This window comes from Camellia sinensis, chromosome 14 (assembly GCF_055761805.1).
Source record: "Camellia sinensis isolate YWXY chromosome 14, ASM5576180v1, whole genome shotgun sequence".
Lineage (NCBI taxonomy): Eukaryota > Viridiplantae > Streptophyta > Magnoliopsida > Ericales > Theaceae > Camellia > Camellia sinensis.
In genome coordinates this window covers 69,878,324-69,897,472 of record NC_138974.1, presented here as the reverse complement: position 1 = coordinate 69,897,472, position 19,149 = coordinate 69,878,324, and the positions used below count along the sequence as shown (strand labels likewise).

At 35.8% G+C, this 19,149-nt stretch overlaps 3 protein-coding genes across 6 annotated transcripts in view; all 3 read right to left on the bottom strand.

Moving 5' to 3' along the window:
* The window catches only part of LOC114295644 (K-stimulated pyrophosphate-energized sodium pump protein), a 34,278-nt gene extending 26,589 nt beyond the window's left edge, over positions 1-7,689 (bottom strand). For all 4 annotated transcript variants that reach the window (XR_014350181.1, XM_082904359.1, XM_082904360.1 and 1 more), the window contains exons 1-3: positions 7,219-7,689; positions 7,029-7,113; positions 5,043-5,236 (exon numbers count right to left, since the gene is read on the bottom strand). Coding sequence is in view for 3 of the 4 variants with exons in the window: in XM_082904359.1 (XP_082760485.1) it covers positions 5,043-5,236; positions 7,029-7,113; positions 7,219-7,314 (375 nt within the window). In the remaining variant the exon portion in view is untranslated. The remainder of the gene's footprint in view (positions 1-5,042; positions 5,237-7,028; positions 7,114-7,218) is intronic.
* A 2,765-nt stretch (positions 7,690-10,454) lies between these two features.
* LOC114295688 (ACT domain-containing protein ACR9) lies at positions 10,455-17,431 on the bottom strand. Its single transcript, XM_028239990.2, has 6 exons — positions 16,811-17,431; positions 15,381-15,599; positions 15,175-15,280; positions 13,890-14,241; positions 12,375-12,659; positions 10,455-10,851 (listed from the first exon to the last, which is right to left on the bottom strand). Exons 1-6 carry the CDS (start codon positions 17,013-17,015, stop codon positions 10,705-10,707), a joined length of 1,314 nt encoding a protein of 437 aa, XP_028095791.1. The 5' UTR covers positions 17,016-17,431; the 3' UTR covers positions 10,455-10,704.
* Positions 17,432-18,566: 1,135 nt separating this feature from the next.
* On the bottom strand, positions 18,567-18,878 carry LOC114295694 (Histone superfamily protein). Its single transcript, XM_028240003.2, has one exon. The coding sequence runs from the start codon at positions 18,876-18,878 to the stop codon at positions 18,567-18,569; it is 312 nt and encodes a 103-aa protein (XP_028095804.1).
* Positions 18,879-19,149: the final 271 nt, after the last annotated feature.

The window sequence follows — 19,149 nt, the reverse complement described above, 5'->3', positions numbered from 1 at the left end:
GGGGGAGAACAACCTCTATACCAATTGTAGATTCTTATCTCTTCAGTATAGTCTGTATTGGGGATTGTTGACTGATCGTTTTGCTCCATAGTTTTATACGTGTGAAATTCCCTTGGTGCCTTGATAATACTACTTCACTTATAACGGGGGACACAATTGCACAAGACACGCTAGATGCTATAGAACAACTAAAATTTGCTGAAGAAGGTAAGCTTTTCATTCCAAACAAGCAGGGGTTGCAATTCTAGTTACTTGTATAACAGTATAAGCTATTTAAGTGATATAAGAGAATACATGAATGATCCATTGCATGTATGGTTATTGGGATCAAATTCTTATCTATTCAAAAGATAATTATCATTTTTGGGGTACAAAAGAGTTCAGACTCGCTTCCCACGACCTCAGCGAATGACATCCTCTATTCCATACATGTGAAACGTCCACATAAACTTCGATAATAGAATTGATCTCAAATAACCAATTTAAAATAGTACATTTTCAGGCAATCCAAGTAAGTGGACTATGTTAAATCTGATTCTGCACTTTTAACACATCTATCTGAGTGCGGGACCTAATCATTGTCAAAGATCAGAGAGACATCCGAAGCTTCTTGGATAGGAGGAGTTCCTATCTAACATTAAACTCCCTTCAACATGGAGAGAACACTTCTTCATGCTCACACATAAATCTCATTTTGAACATAATGTACATACACTTACACACATAAAATACATGTCATTAAGAACAGACTCCCAAAGGAGTAGCAAAAAATACTAAAATTTAATCGTGCATAACTCAATTGTGTACTGAATGCACATCCGTATATGTAAATGCATGCCAGTAAGAATCTGACTCCCAAAGGAAAAGTCGATTATGGTAAGATTTGATTGTGCAGAAGCAAATGCCAAAAATACTAACTATGGTCAACATCTTAAAGCATTATGCAATATCAATTAGAAAGGGTATAAGCAAGGCCCAAGATTTAATGACCAGAAGCAGATATAAAACGCAACTGTTCCAGAGTACTGAAGAATATGGTTCATATCTCATAAGTATTTTCCTATGCCCATTGCTATAAGTATAAGCAGGAAAGCAAGGGTTAATGTATAAAAAGCTTTAAAACTTGGCAGAATTTTCCCACTTACGTGAACTAAAATCAGACATTCAAAACCCTTCATCATAATAACTGAAATATGAACAAGGAAATCATTTGAAATGTAGATGACAAAGCAAGGACATTATACTTAAGGTTTGACACAGGTGTTCCCTTGGTTCTTGCCCAAATGAACCACTCAGAACAGCATAACCTACCACCACAAACTGGTTCATCCGTTGAAATCTCCTATAAGGCCGTAACTAATATTCTAGTATTAGTTATGTAAACACTAGCTACCTGAAAGGAACCTCCATGCACAATCATAAATACTCCATAAACTATCAGTCTGGATGTTCTGAAAACTACAATGACTGGGGAAAAAAAAATACAGTTAAGACTCTTCAAAGCTCCATTGCATGGGAGTGGAGGAAAACTTAAGGGAGGAAAGACCAGGAGGATGGAAAAGGTTACGCTTGGGAAAGCATTCTCTTCCTTCATCCATTTGTTTGAACAGGAAGAGAGAAAGGACAGGATGATACTTTGTTTATCATTATAGCATTACATATTAACAAAACAGTGTTGTGCGAAGGGCAAGAGTATAAACAAAAAATAAATAATATAATTGTTAAATTGTTAATTGAATCTTTAGCTTTAGTATAATTATTAATTGTATAAGTTTATGCTTTCCTTTTTGCTTTCGGTGATAGTGGAGCACTTTGGTATCCAATGTAACCATTCTTCTCTCTATAAAGAGAGAGTTCATTCCTCTTTGAATGTATCACATACAATACACAACAATCTTGTAATACATCAATCAATAATATACATCAATTTCTTTCACATGGTATCAGAGCAAGGTTAACAACTTAGTAACTCCGCTTCACCGGCGGGCGGCAGCCTCGCCTTGGCCGCCCGCCGGACCTCTATACATACCTTCACTCCGCTGCCATAAATTTCACATCTACTCTCTCTCTCAATTTCTTTTACACTCTCCTGGAGTTGAAGCCGAACCGAGGGCCTCCTTCATCGGTACAGATAGATCAGATACGATCTTCGCTTCACCTCTCAAGATCTGTTACGATGTACACTTCAAGGAAGAAGATACACAACGATCAGGATGCGGCACCCACTTTGCCTTCTCAATGTATATACTGCTATGCTTCCATTCTCTAACGCACCAACGCAGCCCAGTGAAACCGGCTACAACCACACCGGTGGTGACGACTCACCCCGGAATCATGAGACACCGGCCTCAACGGTGCTTCCCGAGGAACCAGGACGTACTGCCTACGTCCAACCGCATCAGGGTGCGACCACCACTTCATCTTCATCCATGCACCACATCTATGCACGTAGCTTACAGGCTAGTTGCACCAGCAGCTGAACCATGGTGAACCCATGACTGAGGATTAGTAGAGAGGGACGCCGGTGATGGAGTCCTGTCAGACTGCCAAGGTGCTCTAAACGGGCTCAATCTTGGTCCATTCGATGGCATCAGCCTCTCTCTCTCTCAACTTCTACTTCAAAGCGTGAAAAACAGCTTAAACGCATTGGTTTGCTAAAACGTAAGAAGCCATCACCTGTTGAGCGTGCTGCACGCCTGAAAGCATCAAAGCCACAATCTGTTACAAGAACAGCTACCCACGTGATCCCCTAACCAATGCACTTTAATCTCTCTCCGTGCTGAGAGAGAGAGAGCAACCCTTTTTTCTTTTACTACTTTTTTCTTTATTTATTTATTTCTTTCTTATTTATTTATTTTTTTTATCTCTTCTTTTCAAAAAAAAAAAAAAAAAAAAAAAAAAAAAAAAAAAAAAAAAACATCATCATGTTTCCCACTCTTTATTTTGTCAGACTCCACACCTCCCATAATGTGATGTCGCCAGACCCTCAAAGAAATCATGATATTCTTATCTCCTTCCACTTTGTTTACTTATTTATTTATTTTTTTTAAAGCACCTTTTGCCCACACCATATTCCCCAACTTTTCTTATAATATGTTTTGCTCTCGTTAAAATCCGACTTTTTTATTATTATTATTCTTATTATTATTTTTAAGACCACATTCAGAACCCATGATCACATTCCGACTTTTCTTTTCTTTTTTTTTTTTTTTCTTTCCCAAACTCATTGCAGGTTTTCACAACACCGTGGCCCACGAAACCTTTTTTTGTTATTCTATTTCTTTGCAAAAAAAAAAAAAAAAAAAAACGAAACAAAAGCGGAAGACGAAGACGAACTGCACACCAACCTCATTTTATTCATCTCCGGGATCAACCCCGATCACATTTTTTACACAAAAAAACAAAACAAAAAAAAAAAAAAAAACAAAAAAAAAAAAAAAAACAAAACAAAAACCAACACAACCACATCCACAGTGGGATTTTTCTTCTCTACTCTGCTGCAGGTCTCTTCTTCTTGCCTCCGTCCTGGACGGCCCTTGCCGGTGTTGCCTCCGTGTTTCCCACGCCACCGAGCACATTCACTCCTCCCTGCTCCTCCATTGCAGCATATGGTGGCCCTCCAAATCGGAACATCACGGTGGCCTTCCGCTTCAGCTCCTTGTTTTCTGCCCTTAGCACGCTTATCTCTGCTCGCGCATCCTTATACATGCGTTGGAGCAGAGCCAGCTGGGAGTTTAATTGCTGCACCTCATTTGTCCTACTCTGCAGCCGGTGCGACAAGTTTGTGACCGCCGTCATGGACTCCACACATGCCTTCAAAGTATACTGATTAGCCTCCACATCCGTTTGCACTGCCATTTTTTGCTCCACCGACTGCATCGGAAAGTTCAACGGAGCAAACCCAGTGGTGTTTGGTTGCGGTTCACGGGACACCGCACCCGTTATCTCTCTTGTTGACTCGTTGAGGTCGGGAAAGAGAGTCAGCAGACCACGGGACGACGAAGCCATTTTCTCTCGCCCCAGAGTGTTACAGACTCTCTCTCTCTCAGCACAACAGTGTTACAGCCTCTCTCTTTCAGCACAACGAAGAGTTTTACAGAGGATTTCGCAGGTTTCTTGCTTCTGCCTCGGCCTCAGGCTCTGTCTTGGTTAAATAGCCGAGGCAGCCACGCGCATCGCGCGCCTCTTGACGCCAGACAAACGGGCACGCCAGCCACAGCACTCACGTGCCTCGCCATCATATCTGGCACGCCTTTTGATGCATCGGGCACGCCTTTTGATGGCACGCCTTTTCACACATTGGGCACACCTTTTGAGGGCACGCCTTTTGAGGGCTCGATATCTACATCCATGTATATTTTTTTTTTGGGCAGCCTATATACACACTCATACAGTGTCTTCTACACCGGTCAGCTTTATCAATCCCTTTGTTTCAACCTCAAATAGGTTTCTCTCTTCACACCTATTTGAGTTTGAGGGGGGGTTATACACAGTATCATGTATAAGTCGCTCATGGCGCACTCCCTAAGTCGCCCCCTTGGTGCACCACCACAACCTCTGCTACAACGGTCCGACATGACCCCGTAAACTGTCCCGACATTGATTCCGGTCAGCTTCTACAACGGTCCGACATGACCTCGTAAACTGTCCCGACATTGATTCCGGTCAGCTTTTACATCGGTCCGACATGACTCCGTAAACTGTCTTCTACACCGGTCCGACATGACCCCATAAACTGTCTTCTACAACGGTCCGACATGACCCCGTAAACTGTCTTCTACAACGGTCCGACATGACCCCATAAACTGTCCCGACATTGATTCCGGTCAGCTTCTACATCGGCCAAAACCGACCCGCGATCAGCCCTACTTTTCAGCACAAATATATGTTGTTATTTAATCACCTCAAATGATAGACATGATAATTAGGAACACAAAAATTTAGTTTCTATTATTAAACAAAACTTCACCACATTCAACATCACACATTGAGAAGAAAAACTTACACAACAAATATAACAAAAAAGAAAAGTTGCTACATACCCATTTGTGGAACAGAAGTGAGAAAATATGAGACGCAAATGACTGGCTCCACAGTTGGACTATCAAATCAAGAATTGGATTTCCCTTCTCAGGTTCCCATACAAAATAATCGGCAAGCACGTCATAAAAGCATAACGGGCCCTCAGCCCCATCTTCAAAGGAGGAAATTAGATCTTCCCTGCTGAGAATTATATCTGTTTCAATTGCAATGCAAAAAAAAAATAACATAAAGAAGTAGTAATTAGCTTTATTCAGGCACATCTAATAAGCAGCTTTTTTAAGCTCAATCAATAAAGTTCATTTGGCATATTCTATTCTCACTCAAAAGCCAAGCTTATGCTAAAAAAAAGTTTAGATAAAACTTAATAAAAACTAATAAGTTAATAAGAGAGTACCAAATAAACTAGCTTTCATAAGCAATAGCTATTTGTGGGTTTATTTTAAGCCAATAAGTTAAACTTAAAAGCCAAGTGCCAAAGGAAGGCTAAGCTAGCTTATAAGCCCAAGTTGCCAAAATAAGCCAACTGTCATTTGGCTACTCTTGTTCCCGGAAAAAGGCAACTTAAACCACTTTAAAAAGTCAATAGAAAAGCCAAAAAAAGTCAAAAAATGTTTCTCTGATGCCATTTAACCGATATCTCTCTTCCTCCTTGGATTCCAAATATGTCCTTCAGCTTGTGACATAAGATATTAAGGTGCCAGAGGATACCATTGATTATGAACAGCGTAATACCCTCCTCTTATGTAACAATTTACAACATACACATCCAATGAGTGAACCATTATAAGCCATAAAATATCCAATAGGCACACAGCTTCTCTAGTTGAGTCTTTAATTTTCACACAAAATAAGAACGAATACAAACTAGGTATTTCTTACCATTGGTCAGTTTTCCTCCCCAGAACAAACCAATACTAGCATAATCCCTCTAATCATTCGTTCATGGGACAACACAGGTCAAAGCACATACTTTGACTAACAATTTTCTTATGACCAATTTCAAAACATTTGGGCTGGTTTACATCATTCCAAAAGAGCTTTGGCAATTTCATGTATAACTCACATATTCTTTATATACCCTTTCAAACTTATGAAAGACTTGCTTCCATTTCTTATTATCTTTTCTAATGTGAGTTGGACAAACTATCCTAGAGGGTAACAGCTACCACTCTTTCATTCATTAGATGATCTTCATAGATTGTTTCATCAAAATAGGAAGAGATGATAGATTGAAGGTCAAAATGTGAGATTGTGTAATGTCTTGTTGCAATGTCTTGTTGCAATATCTTGTTGCAACATCATGCAAAATAACATTTTTACAAATATGTATCTGTTGAGATTGTGTTCAAACAATGACCAAGTGGTTAATTTTTATAGTGAAGGCTTCTGTGAGCTTTTCTGGGGAACCATCAAATGTAAAAGACATGCTAAACATATTCACCTCATCAATAAATTGAACGTCTCATTCCATACAAGGTGAATTTTGACATTAAACAAAATTAATATCTGTGGTGCCAGGTATTTTGAAGCCCAAAAAATGACTAAAGCCGCGTGCGGATAGATTAAATTTGATTAACAGAATGCCTTTGAGATCCACAAAGGCAATTATCATTCATTAATTTTTCTCAATTGGACGGATTCAAACAATTGCCAATCAAATCGTGTCACTGCAAACTTAACGGTGCCAATATAATAAACAAGAATTTGTAGAGAATCACTGCATGTCCACAGCTGATGACAATGACTAATTATCAAATTCATAGAAATGACGTTATAACGATATTAACTACAGACACCAAACTTCATGATACACACAAATGCACTTGCACTCCATGACATAAATGTTCCACAATCGGAAAATTACAAGTTTTCTAATCCAGAACTGAAAACAAGCTTGTATACTCATCTAATAGCATTCATTTAAACAATCAATGAACACATTTGAGCATCAACGAGTTAGTTAAAAAACCAAGCAACACACGCACCTCTGGCCCGATCATCAACCTCTAAAGCGATGTCCGCGAAAAGCCCTTGCAACAAGTTGCGTCTCTGCGACGGCGATGCCAGTGCCTGCAACAAACACAAACACATACAAAGTTCAAATCCAATTCAATAATAGATCAATCGCAACAAACACTTAACAAGAAGTTGAACACGAGATATATATATACGGACTCGCTGAAGCTTTTTCTCGATTTCTTGAGTGAGGGCGAAGAGATAAGCAGAGGTTCGTTGCGATGGAGCTGTAGCTGGAACTTGCGGCATTCTCATGGAAACCCTAGCAGCCCTAATTACGAATGTGCAAATGCATACATATGTAGAGAGAGAGAGAGAGAGAGAGAGAGAGAGAAGATCTGCAGTGAGTGCAAAGTGGCGTGGTGGAGGAGGGTCAATGCGACGGTGGGGGTTTGAGGGAATTTACACGTGGCTTGGAGAGGTGGTTTGGAAAAATGAGTCATCATCAGTGGAAGAATCTGGAGTCGGTGATTGTGGTTCGGAGTTTGTGTACTTGTTTTTTGGGTGGTCCGTGGTTTGAGTGTATTTGTGTGGGCATTTGGCGGGTGTATTTTGGCAGGATCGAACTAGACAGTGCCTATCTTAACGACTACTCTACATGTGACTCAGGTTTGTTTGTTCTCTAGCTTTCAGGCTTTTGAGCAATTCTAATTTATTAAAATTTTAAATAAATTTTTTTAATTTTTAAAACTCTTTAAATGTAAAGAAAAATAAGTGGTAACTCGAAAGATAAGTGGCCCGAATGGTACAACTGACTAAAACGGCGTCATTATGGATAGGTTTTTTTTTCTTTTTTTCTTTTTGCGTTTATATATGAGAAACGGAGGGAGGCGAATAGAGAGAAAGAGAGAGGGAGAGAGACGGAAATAGAAAGAGAGGCGACGGTGATGGAGGGTTGGCGACGGTGAACAACGGTGACTCTGATTTCTCTAATTTTTTTTTTTTTCCTGGATCTGAAGGTGAAAGAAAAAAAATTGTTGGCTGATGTGTTGATGATGATGTTGATGAAGATGATGTTGTTGTTGATGATGGTGTTGATGAAGATGTTCTTGAATTTTTTATTTTTTTTTTGTCCTTGATGTTGTTCTAAAGATGAAAGAAAAAATAAATAAATAATTGTTGGCAATTGTTGGCTGATGTGTTGATGATGATGATGTTCTTGATTTTTTTTTCTGATTTTTTTTTTTTTGTTCTTGATGTCAAAGAATTGGTAGATCTATCAATCAAAGAATTTTTTTTCCCTGGTTTTTTTTCTGATCTTCATGATGAGGATGTTCTTGATTTCTGATTTTGATTTTTTATTGGCTGATGATCTTCTTCTTCACTCCTCTTCTTCTTTTCTTCTTCAATCTTCAGATCAACAAATTTGTAGAAAAACGAGAAAGAGAAAAGAAATATATATATATATATATATATATCAAAACGACGTCGTTTTGATATTCGGTCCAGTCGAGCAACGGGGATTTCGAGCTACCAAGCGGGATTGGAACGTAAATAGCCACATAGAAGCAAAATATTTACGCATATCTTGTAGGAATTGTATTCTGCGATGGAATTAGACAAAATGCTTTAAAAATTTTGGTTTAAAATGTGCAAGAATTTTTAGTAAGTTTTAAATTATGCTTGTTTCCTCTCAAAATAAAACAATAATTATTTATAATTTCAAGAATATCGGATGTGTTTGGTTTCTATTTTAAGATAAATTTTAAAGAAAAAAATTTGGGAAGAGAGTTTAAAATTTTTTTTGGTTTGTTTGTTTGTATATTTTGAAAATAATTTTGAAATTTGGGAGTGTAGGATGATTTGATATTTTGTTGTAGTTGAATAGATATGTGTGAGAGAAAAAATGATTAAGTATGAAAGATGAGAGAGAAAAAGTGATTAATTGATGTGTAGGAGATAAAGTGATTTTAGAAATTAAAAAAAAATAAAATTGAATCAAATAAAATTTTAAAATTTTTTCTCAAAAATTATAGCTTAAGATACAAACTAAACAATCCCTCATTTTTTGACATCATTTTTTGTTTGAGTTTTTTTGTACAATATTTTTTAAAAATTCTTTTCCTTCTAACTTTTTGCTGGACTTATCAACTTATGTTGTCAGTAATAATTATGTTGTCAGTAATAAATAAAGAAGCAATTACAAGCATCCACATTGACAACAACTCCCAAAACTTTTTTGGATTTTTTTTTTTTTGAAAACTATTCAGTAGCATTCCAATTTTAATGAGATTAGTTTATACAGTAGGGTCATGTTTGATTCTTAAGATCAACAATAAATGTATTAATAATTCCATTAAATCAGTGTGATATTTATTATCCTTATCCCCTTGTCCATGATTGGATTTACATTAGATAAGAAAATATATAAATGTAAAATTATAATTATATTTATCTTCTTTTTCAATTTTACCCTCCATCAATATTTTTTTCACAATCTTTATTTTATCAAAATTTCTTCATAAACGTGGTTTTGAAAAAATTATAAACAAATAAATAAAAACAAAATACAAATGCCATATTTGGTTTGTTTTTTAAATTTTTTTAAAAAAATATAAACTAATTTGATAAAATAAATATCAAAAAATATTTTTAAATTTTTAAAAATTATTTTTAGCCTTCTAAAATATAAAATTATATAAAAATAATAATTGTTTTAATTTTTAATCAAGGGTAAAAGAATCTTTATTTTATTTTCCAGCTCAGGATATATAATCTCACATTTACCCATTACTAATAATCTTATAAATTTGTTAGAATAGTTATCTATTGGATTAATATTCCTAAAATAAAATATCAAAACAAACACAGGATTATTGGATCCACGAATTAATAATCTCAATCACATACTCTAATCCTGTCAATCAAACATAGCCTAAGGACACTATTATTTTTATGTGTTTGTTCAACCAAAAAACGAAATGCCAATTGATGATTGGTGTAAACGCTATGGGGCAACCAATAATTTTCCTTCGGAGCTATTCAACTTGTCAAAATTAGCAAATTGAAATTATAGAAGTGACACATCAATATGAGAAGCTAAAGGAGAATAATTTGAATTAAAAAAAAAAAAAATAGTTTATCTATACCTGCGTATTTCGTAGAAATGGTACACATCCCATACAGATTAACTAAAACAGAAACCAGTCCAAAAGAAATCTCAAGAATGGCACCAAATTCCTAAATTAATATAGATGATTCTTAAATTAAACAAAAGAAACATTTTTCTGGCAAGTGATTGAATTTCCTGGAGAGTTGGCCAGGTGAAAGCTGAGTAATTGTAGATAGCCGCCCTTAATTTTCCCGAATTTATCCCAAATGGGATTGTGCGATTGTAATTAAATTTGTATGGTGTGGAGTCTATATAAAAATAAATCATAATTGTAAGATGATAATTCTGAGTAATTAAGTATAAATTTGTAGTATTACTGGATGAAAGCCCGGTTGTTAAAGCAAACCTTAAATACATCAAGGGACACAGCATTCGGATTAAATAAGATTCAAGAATGCAAACCTTACAAGCCTAACATGACTGTTGACGATAATGCTCTCTATTCATACAAATCAACTGATCCTCGAAGCCCAAAATACAGGAGAAGTACCGAACATGTTAAGGGGAGTGAAGGACAACGCAAAAGGATCAGCTCACCAGCCCATCAATGTTCTTCTAACCCTGTTCACAATCTGATTTCTAACAACCACTTTTGATAATTCAAATTTGCAGTTCTCATCTAAAAGGAACCTGTACACCTCCCACTCCCGATCCGCAGTTGAATGCCTCCCAATTTCAGCCTATGAGCCAAAAGACAATAGACCATTAAATGGATTTTCACCAGCCAACTTTATAATTTAGAATTGGAAAGTGATTCAAGAACCTTGTTCGCACAGGGTGACGTGTGAATAAGGTATTAACTCCCACATTAGGGTATCCTTCAGAGAATTACTGGACGGATGCATGACCGCAATGAGAGAAATGTATTGACAAGCATATAATAGTCTAAGAAGCACGGACACAATGACAGAAAATATAAAATGACAGAAAATATAAAAAATGCAAGGCATGACACATGGGGGATATGCACAACATGTATAGTTTTAAATATGTATTATATGTCACAATATATGAATAAATCATTAAAAGATAATAACAAAATGCAACACAACACTAACTCCTATAAATTTATATTATTTTTCTTGACTTGCGGATAACAATCGGACTTGGATAGCGACCAAACTATAGAGCCTAATTGAAAAAAAATCAGGCTTGCTTTCATATCATTGCGTCATAAGCACTTTTCATAGCTTGCGCTTGGTTCCATTTTTCCAAAAATACTTTTTAAAAAATTCTACTTTTTTATTTTCCGTATTTTTTTGTTTTTACTGAGTTTTTTTAATATTTTAAGCAATTTTTTTACTTTTTAGACACACCTAACATAAATAAACCTAAAAAGTAAAAGAATTGTAAAAAAAATCTTTTTAAAATTCACTAAATACCAAAAATACAAAAAATAAAAATAAAAATACAAGAATTCAATACATTTTTTGTATTTTTACGTATTTATTAATTTTTTAAAATATTTTTTCACAAATTTTTTACTTTTTAGATACATCTAAATAAGGTGCATCTAAAAAAGTAAAAAAAAATATTTAAAATTTTAAAAATATTCACTAAAAACAAAACAAAAAAAAACACGAAAACCAAAAAATTCAGTTTTCAAAAAACTTAATCCAGAAAACTCAAACCAAACACACTGATTATTTTTCTTGACTTGCGGATAGCAATCAGACCTGGACAGCAACCAAACTATAGAACCTAATTGAAAAAAAATCAGGCTTGCTTTCTTATCATTGCATCATAAGTTATTTTGTTCAAGCTCTAAATTAGTTTTATGAATGTCTAAAGGATGAACATGTGTATCCTCCAAATGTCTAAGAAGTTGCTTTTTTTTCTTTTCTTTTTTTAAAATAAAACAAAAAGGGCACACTTGGATGAGTTGGACACTTGTTGGGAAGTGTTCGACAAGAACACGCCTACGAAGTGTCTGCACTTCTTAGATAGTGGTTATTGGAGATTTGACCCCACCACTTTTATCCCCCAACAGATTTTTCCAAATTCAATTATCAATAACAATACCATAATAAAATGTCAAACCCAGTGCACAAGCTTCTAGCTTAAAGCTAGGTCTGGAAGTGGTAAGGTTGGTATCCCAGGCATGGCAAAAAAATTTCCACAATGGTCTTATATCTGGATCTCTGAAGCCACAATGTGCTGATGGTTCTTGATCGCTTCCCTTTATAATATCACATTTACTTACCGAGAAAATGCAGGTTCCAAGAGTTTTCAACGCAAGTGTGACCTCATAGAAAACTCGTGGCTTTCCCATTCCTGCAAGCTCCACTGGATTAGCAACAAAGAGTTCAGTATCTGGTCCACGGTTTGCAATAATTACGCGTAGTGGATGAAGCATCTCCGCCTTCAAACGAGAACATAATGCACATTGCTTCTCGGGATCCACAATCTTTTTACCATCCTTTTGCTGGACAAATAGGTCCAGTTCACGATTACCTTTTCTAACGGGACCAAGTCGACCATATGCTATCTGATAAAAAGAAGCAAAATAGCATATATCAGTAACAAAAATGCTAATCAGCCAAACAAGAAAAATAATGCTTGATACAGAATGATCATATCTATTACGGTGATTCACAATGAAAAATTGAAGGCAGCGTAGATTGGCTCGAAGTCAAATTTTGAGTTACAATATGTAGTGTGCGTTGGCAATTTCTGTAAGACAAACGGAGAGTTGGCTGAATTAGCTTGGGCTTGCTTGTAAGAATAGTCAGGTTAGGATGAGTGTCCGAGAGAGTGTTGTGGCTTGAAGACCGGCACCAATAATCCAAGTTTCGCTCCTTACTCACACAATTAAATTTGCATGTGCATGTTGCATTAGAATTTAGATTTAGTACACTTGCTTTTTAAGTAGTACAAAATTACCTAACTTGATCCTAGATTAATCCAATAGAATTAGTGTTTTAATCAGTGCAAAACAAGCAATTTCACTTAGATCTAGAGGACCCCACTCAAAGTGCTCCCAAAGGCCGTTCAAGCGGACTACATAGATGTTTGCAGAAATCATGCAAGCTCTGCCTGAAGTGTGCCCGAAGGCTGCTCGAGCAAGGATGAGGACACATCTTGTGAAGCGTGCTCAAACCTCTCTACCAATTCTAAGAATTCTAGTTGTATGCCTTAAATGAAATAATAGGTGTTGTCCTTGCATGTTGATTGTTTATTTGGCCTAGCTCTCGAGCTGTGGGAGTTTATTTTAGTGCTAGGTTTTTGAATGCTTTGTTTTGAAAGCTTGCACAGCCATCTTTCTTGTACCCTATGGGGGTGTATTGAGCTTCACTGTAACATCTATTTTTTTTGGTATATCTAACTCAATTACCTACCCCTGAAAAAAAAAATTGATCTAGAAGAGGCGTAATCACTAGATGAGGTGTGTGAAGCTTGAGCAGTACAGATTCTTAAGAGTAGGTAGCCAGCAAAATAGAATAGTATTTCTACACCATGATTCCCTCTTTTGTGTGCCTAGGAGAGGAAGCAAACCAAGTCAACAATTTTTCCTTTTTTTAGCTAAAGAAATCTCAATCACGCCATTCTTCCCTAGCAACAAGAAAACTAGGACCTCCTACAGCAAGCTAACAAGTGGAATACCCCAAACCCTACTCCCAAAATGATGCTGACTGAAGCTTATAATGTAAAAGATATCATTTGTGTGGATGACTGGTTATCTGTTGATTCTGTATGAGGGGAAGATACAAATAAGTACCTGAATATTGCAGTCTTTCAATGTTCGCATGATGTCATAAAGGAGGCCCTTGTGATCAATGCACTGTATCTGAAGCAATGTATGAGCTGGGCTCAAGGAATTGTCTGCTGTTACACTGGCATTCTTCAATTTTTTCATATCTGGGCTAAGAGCCTGTGCACAAGTTTCATTATCTGATGGTTCACATCTAAATAGTTCGTCAGCAACAACTGGAGATAGGGAAGACGAACCCTGATGACGATCGTACTGAGATCCAGCTAACTGAAGTTCACAACTAATACATGATTCACCTAAAACAGAACGCAATTGTTCACAAGTCTCATCTTGTCTCGTTTTTGTGTGGAGGAGCTCCCTGAAACGACATTGAAGCAAATAGTGAAAATGTATAATGCAAATGGATTTTAAATGATTCCTTAAAAAAAATGTTTCATGAAAATGGTGGATAACAAATCAAAACCAGCCAATCTTTTTCATCCTCCAACCTACCACTGACAAATTAGTTTTTAACTTCTTCAAATTATTTATACCATCTGATCATTGTCAGAAAAAGAGACTGCTTGATAAATAATGGTGGGAAAACTATGAGAGATTTCAAGCCCTAACAAGTGGGGCAGGACAAAAGTTCCACTTCCAAGAAAATCAAATAGACAGTAAACCCATAAGAAAAACACTGGGAATCTATTTTACATGTACAAATTGAGAGCGCGCGCGCACGCGAGCGAGAGAGAGAGAGAGAGAGAGAGAGAGAGAGAGAGAGTTTTTGAACCTAATCTCGTGAATATACCATTGTGGTTGTGATCAATGAACTAGTGCTGGTTTTCAATACAATTTGAGAAATCCAAGTAAAACATGCATCAAATTAATCAGCAAGACATACGATGAGGGGAAAAATCAAGTCAATGACCGTTAAAGTGGCAATTAAGTCATATAGCTTAACCACAGAAATCTAAGAAACTCCCAGGAGTGGAAAGTGTGCTGAGTAAAAAGAAAGAAACAAACAAATGGAAAACATAACATTGATAGCTGCTAGCACCATCATGTTGCCACCAGGCTGCTCCATTGAGGAGACAGTGGCAAGTCACCACATTGGTAAATTCTTCATCCATCAAACATAGGCAAACTAAGAAGTTGTTTCACCAAGGACAGAGATAGTCCACCAAATAAGTGGTCCAAAGCATGGACCTTTTCAATAGCATGCATGTCGTAGTAGATTGCACTTCATAATATATAGTCAACAGCATTGCATATTTTCTCATACAATAATTAACACAACACAAATACTCACAAGTTATCTGTTATGAAGAAGAGGTCCAGGACTCTGCCATCTGGTGTTGTTGTCACTTTTACTTTCTGAATTGCAAGCTCTAGTTCACACACAACTTGAGTAACATCTGAAAAGGTAAAGCAACCATGTTATAACTTCACAATTACACATTTAAAAATAAATAAATAAATAAAAAAGATGCTGACACTAAAGGCATTTGTCGTTACCATGTAACAATCCTGTTCGATCAAGGCAACAAAATGTTAACATGTAAAGTGGAGATGAGGCCGGCCGTGGAGATGGTTGGTTTAAGTAAAATGAGACTGAACAAGTTGGACATACAGATTGAAGGCGATTTTTCAAATTTGGCCATCTCACAACGGGGGTGCTACAGTGAGGAACCGCCCATAATACTACATAGCACCATCTCCCATCAGTAGAAAAATCTATATCAAAAACAAAGAACATTAATTCAGTGAAAACTATTATCTAATAAAAGAAAATTCACCTTCTAAAGCTCAAAGTGCCATTCAATCTTAACATTATTACAATCATATAAAAAAAACGTCACATTACAGATAGAATGAACTGTCTTAAAATGACAGTCTAATAAATTATACATTCCTAATTATATAGCCCCCCAAAAACTGTATGAAATAGTTAATATAAACATTAAGAAATGAATGATATAGATTTTATTTTTTCTTACTAATTTTTCCATAATGCTTATGCAACGATCTGTTTATTAGTGTAGAAAACATTTTTTGTATTTTTTGACATTTGGCACAACAAAAAACGAAAATATTTTTCATGGATAACAGAAAATAAGCTTATTTGAACAGAGAATATTTTTTACTTTTAAAAGGCAGAACACTTTCTCCAAACTAAAATCTTACCAATGTAACCACACTACCAGTGCCACTATTACCTCTAACACCACACCGTCATCGTGACTGCCACCCCACCACCACGTCACCACCTCCATCTCCACCTTTGTTCCACCACTGCCACGAAATGTAGAAAAATATTTTCTCCAAAAAACATTTTCTAAACATTTTCGTTGGAAAATTTTCAGCCCAAACAAACATACTGTAATTAATCATCATTTTTCAAAAGTTAAGTTTTTTTTTTTTTTTGCTACACTTATTTCAGCCTCCAAACCAAAAAAATGCCCGGCTTTTGTCCCTGTGCATACGTACACTACATACATAAAACGGGGGAGCCATATACATAAGAGAAAAACATAAAATCTAGTTCTCAAAATAATACTTTGTTTGGTTGGATAATTTGAGAAGTGATTTGGTAAGAAAAAGAGAAAAGCGTGTGAAATTAAATAAAATATATTTTATTCACATTTCACAGATTGAACAATGACAACTTGCCCAACCAAAGAAAGAGAGAAAGAATCAAACATTTGAAACTTAAAAAATAGCATTAATAACTCAAGTTGCCTATAAACATATTGGACAAACTCAAAATATTTAGATACTTAATTATGTTCGAATTATGAAATGCTTCATAATCTGTAACTCAAATATCGAGAATTCAACACAAGAAACCCTAGAGGGTAAAGCAGAAAATCAAAGAAAACACAGACACAAAAATAAATAGAGAACGAAAATTGGAGGAAAAAAAAAATTGATTGGGCTTTTGATACCTCCTTTGGTAATGTAGAGTCCGAAATCGAGAATGGTTCGGAAAATATCGCAGCCAAGGCCAGTCTTGTCGGGACAATTGATGGTGATGACGTGGGGATCACCTGGATTCTTCCCTTTCTGGACCAATACGGCGTCGTCCTCGCTCGGCACAGCCATGTTCAAGCGCGCCGGCGGAGAAGCCTTGAACAAATGTCCGCTTCGCATCGCCGTGTTATGGGGTGGTTCGCCGGCGGATATCCAGGTGGAGTTTTAATAATTTGTTTGGTTGGTTGATGTTTCTTTCTACTACAATCTAGATAGAAATAAAAAATAAATAAAGTCGTTTTTTTTAGAGAGTTGGGGAGGGAGGGAGGGAGAGAGGTGATGATGATTTGATGGGGATGGGGATAAAGAAAGAAAAAAAAGTTGACACTTTTAAAGTTTGATTATATTTTTTTATATGAATATAAAATTTAATTTTATATAAATTATACATTTGAGAAAGATATTTGATGAAAAAATACAGTTGAGTAAGACATTTGAGTAAAATTTAATTTTATATAAATTTTATATAATTTAGAAAGTGAGATAGCGAAGGGGGTCGCACGAACGACAGCTTTTTTGTCTGGCATTTGTAGCTCAATCCACGTCTGTAGAACCTGTGGCTTTGACTACATACGCGTGGCAATCGTAATTGGAGGGAGCTCCGCGGATAAGGGGTCACTGTTATGGGTGTAATGTCTTTGTTTGTGATGTATTATAATTTTATTTTTATAATTTAAATCATTCATTTTATAAAATTTGTTGAGTACTTTATATTTATTAAAAATTATATTAATCGAATATCAACAATTATATAATTGATAACTAAAAAAATAAATAATAAATTTTATTTTGAGAAATAACTTAAATAATATATAATTCGATCATATAATTGTTAATATTCAATTAATATAATTTTTAATAAACATAAAATACTCAAACTTTACAAAATAAACGATTTAAATCATAAAAATAAAATCATAATATGCCTTAAATAAATGCACCACAATCACTATTGTCCCTTACCCTTCCCACGAAGGATGCAAGAGGTTTTTTTTTTTTTTTTTTGAATATTTCAAAAATTCAAATTAAAAAATATATATATTTATAATAGAATAAGAATTTGAATTATTTAGTTCACTAGATAATTTAATTGAAAACATATTTTAAAATTTATTTAAAAAATTTAATTTAATTTAATTTAAATATTAAATTCCTCATTCAACTTAAATTAATAAACTTAAAATTATACTATAAAAATTTTAAATTAATCAAACTCAACTCAATAAAAATTATTATAATCAACTTAAAATTTTAATAAATTAAACTTAAATAAATTTTAAAATTTATTAAAATTATCAAATCAAACTTAACCAATCAAATTTAAACAGTTAACCATTCAACTCATTAAATTCATTTATCACCCCCACCCATAATTGGCCACAAGCCCAACTGGATGCTGTGTCCACAAGATGGACTGGACTTATGCATTCTCCTCTCGACCATTTTCTCACAATGCAAACAGAGTTTAATTTGAAGAAACAAAGAAGAAACACAAACGAAATCCAATGCTTAGCAACGAAACATAAGCTCTATTACTTCTGATATTGAACTAAGAATTACAAAAAACTTGGAAACACCATCAGAACAATGCTAGAAAAAGCTTGATTGGCAACAGAGAAAGTTATCAATAGAGATAAAAGAGACTACTAATCTACACGCCTAAGAAACAATCTAACCGCCGAAGCCATAGAGAGTCCTACCCTGCCTCTTGAGGGCATAGACCACATCCATGGCGGTCACCGTTTTCCTCCTAGCATGCTCCGTGTAGGTCACAGCATCGCGAATCACATTTTCGAGGAAAATCTTCAGAACTCCACGGGTCTCCTCATAGATGAGACCTGAAATCCTCTTCACGCCACCTCTCCTCGCAAGCCTCCGAATCGCAGGCTTTGTGATGCCCTGAATGTTATCCCTCAGGACCTTCCTGTGCCTCTTTGCGCCTCCTTTGCCCAATCCCTTGCCTCCCTTGCCGCGACCAGACATTTTCAGAGAGTTCGGAAGAGAGAATTGTAGATCTAGGGTTAGGGTTTTGATTTGAGAAATGGTGGGGATTTGGAGGTGATTGGTGCGGGTATTTATGGATGGAATTTGGGGAATTTGAATTCTGGCGGGGGGTTTGATCGCGCTCGTTGGTTTTGGATTTAATCGGACGGTTTATGAGGTCGATCCGCGTAGCATGCGTATATTCGATGTTAGTCGTTGATTATGTCTTCATCGACGGCGGGGAGTGGTTTAAGCATCGCGGAGCGGATTG

Bases quoted from the DNA above. Each gene is read 5' to 3' on its own strand.
- LOC114295688 (XM_028239990.2), bottom strand. From the start codon at position 17,015: ATGCGAAGCGGACATTTGTTCAAGGCTTCTCCGCCGGCGCGCTTGAAC. The intron at 15,600-16,810 runs GTATCAAAAGCC...TTTTTGATATAG, and splicing joins ACTCTACATTACCAAAGGAG to ATTTTTCTACTGATGGGAGA. The intron at 15,281-15,380 runs GTAACGACAAAT...TTACCTTTTCAG, and splicing joins TCGAACAGGATTGTTACATG to ATGTTACTCAAGTTGTGTGT.
- LOC114295694 (XM_028240003.2), bottom strand. From the start codon at position 18,878: ATGTCTGGTCGCGGCAAGGGAGGCAAGGGATTGGGCAAAGGAGGCGCA.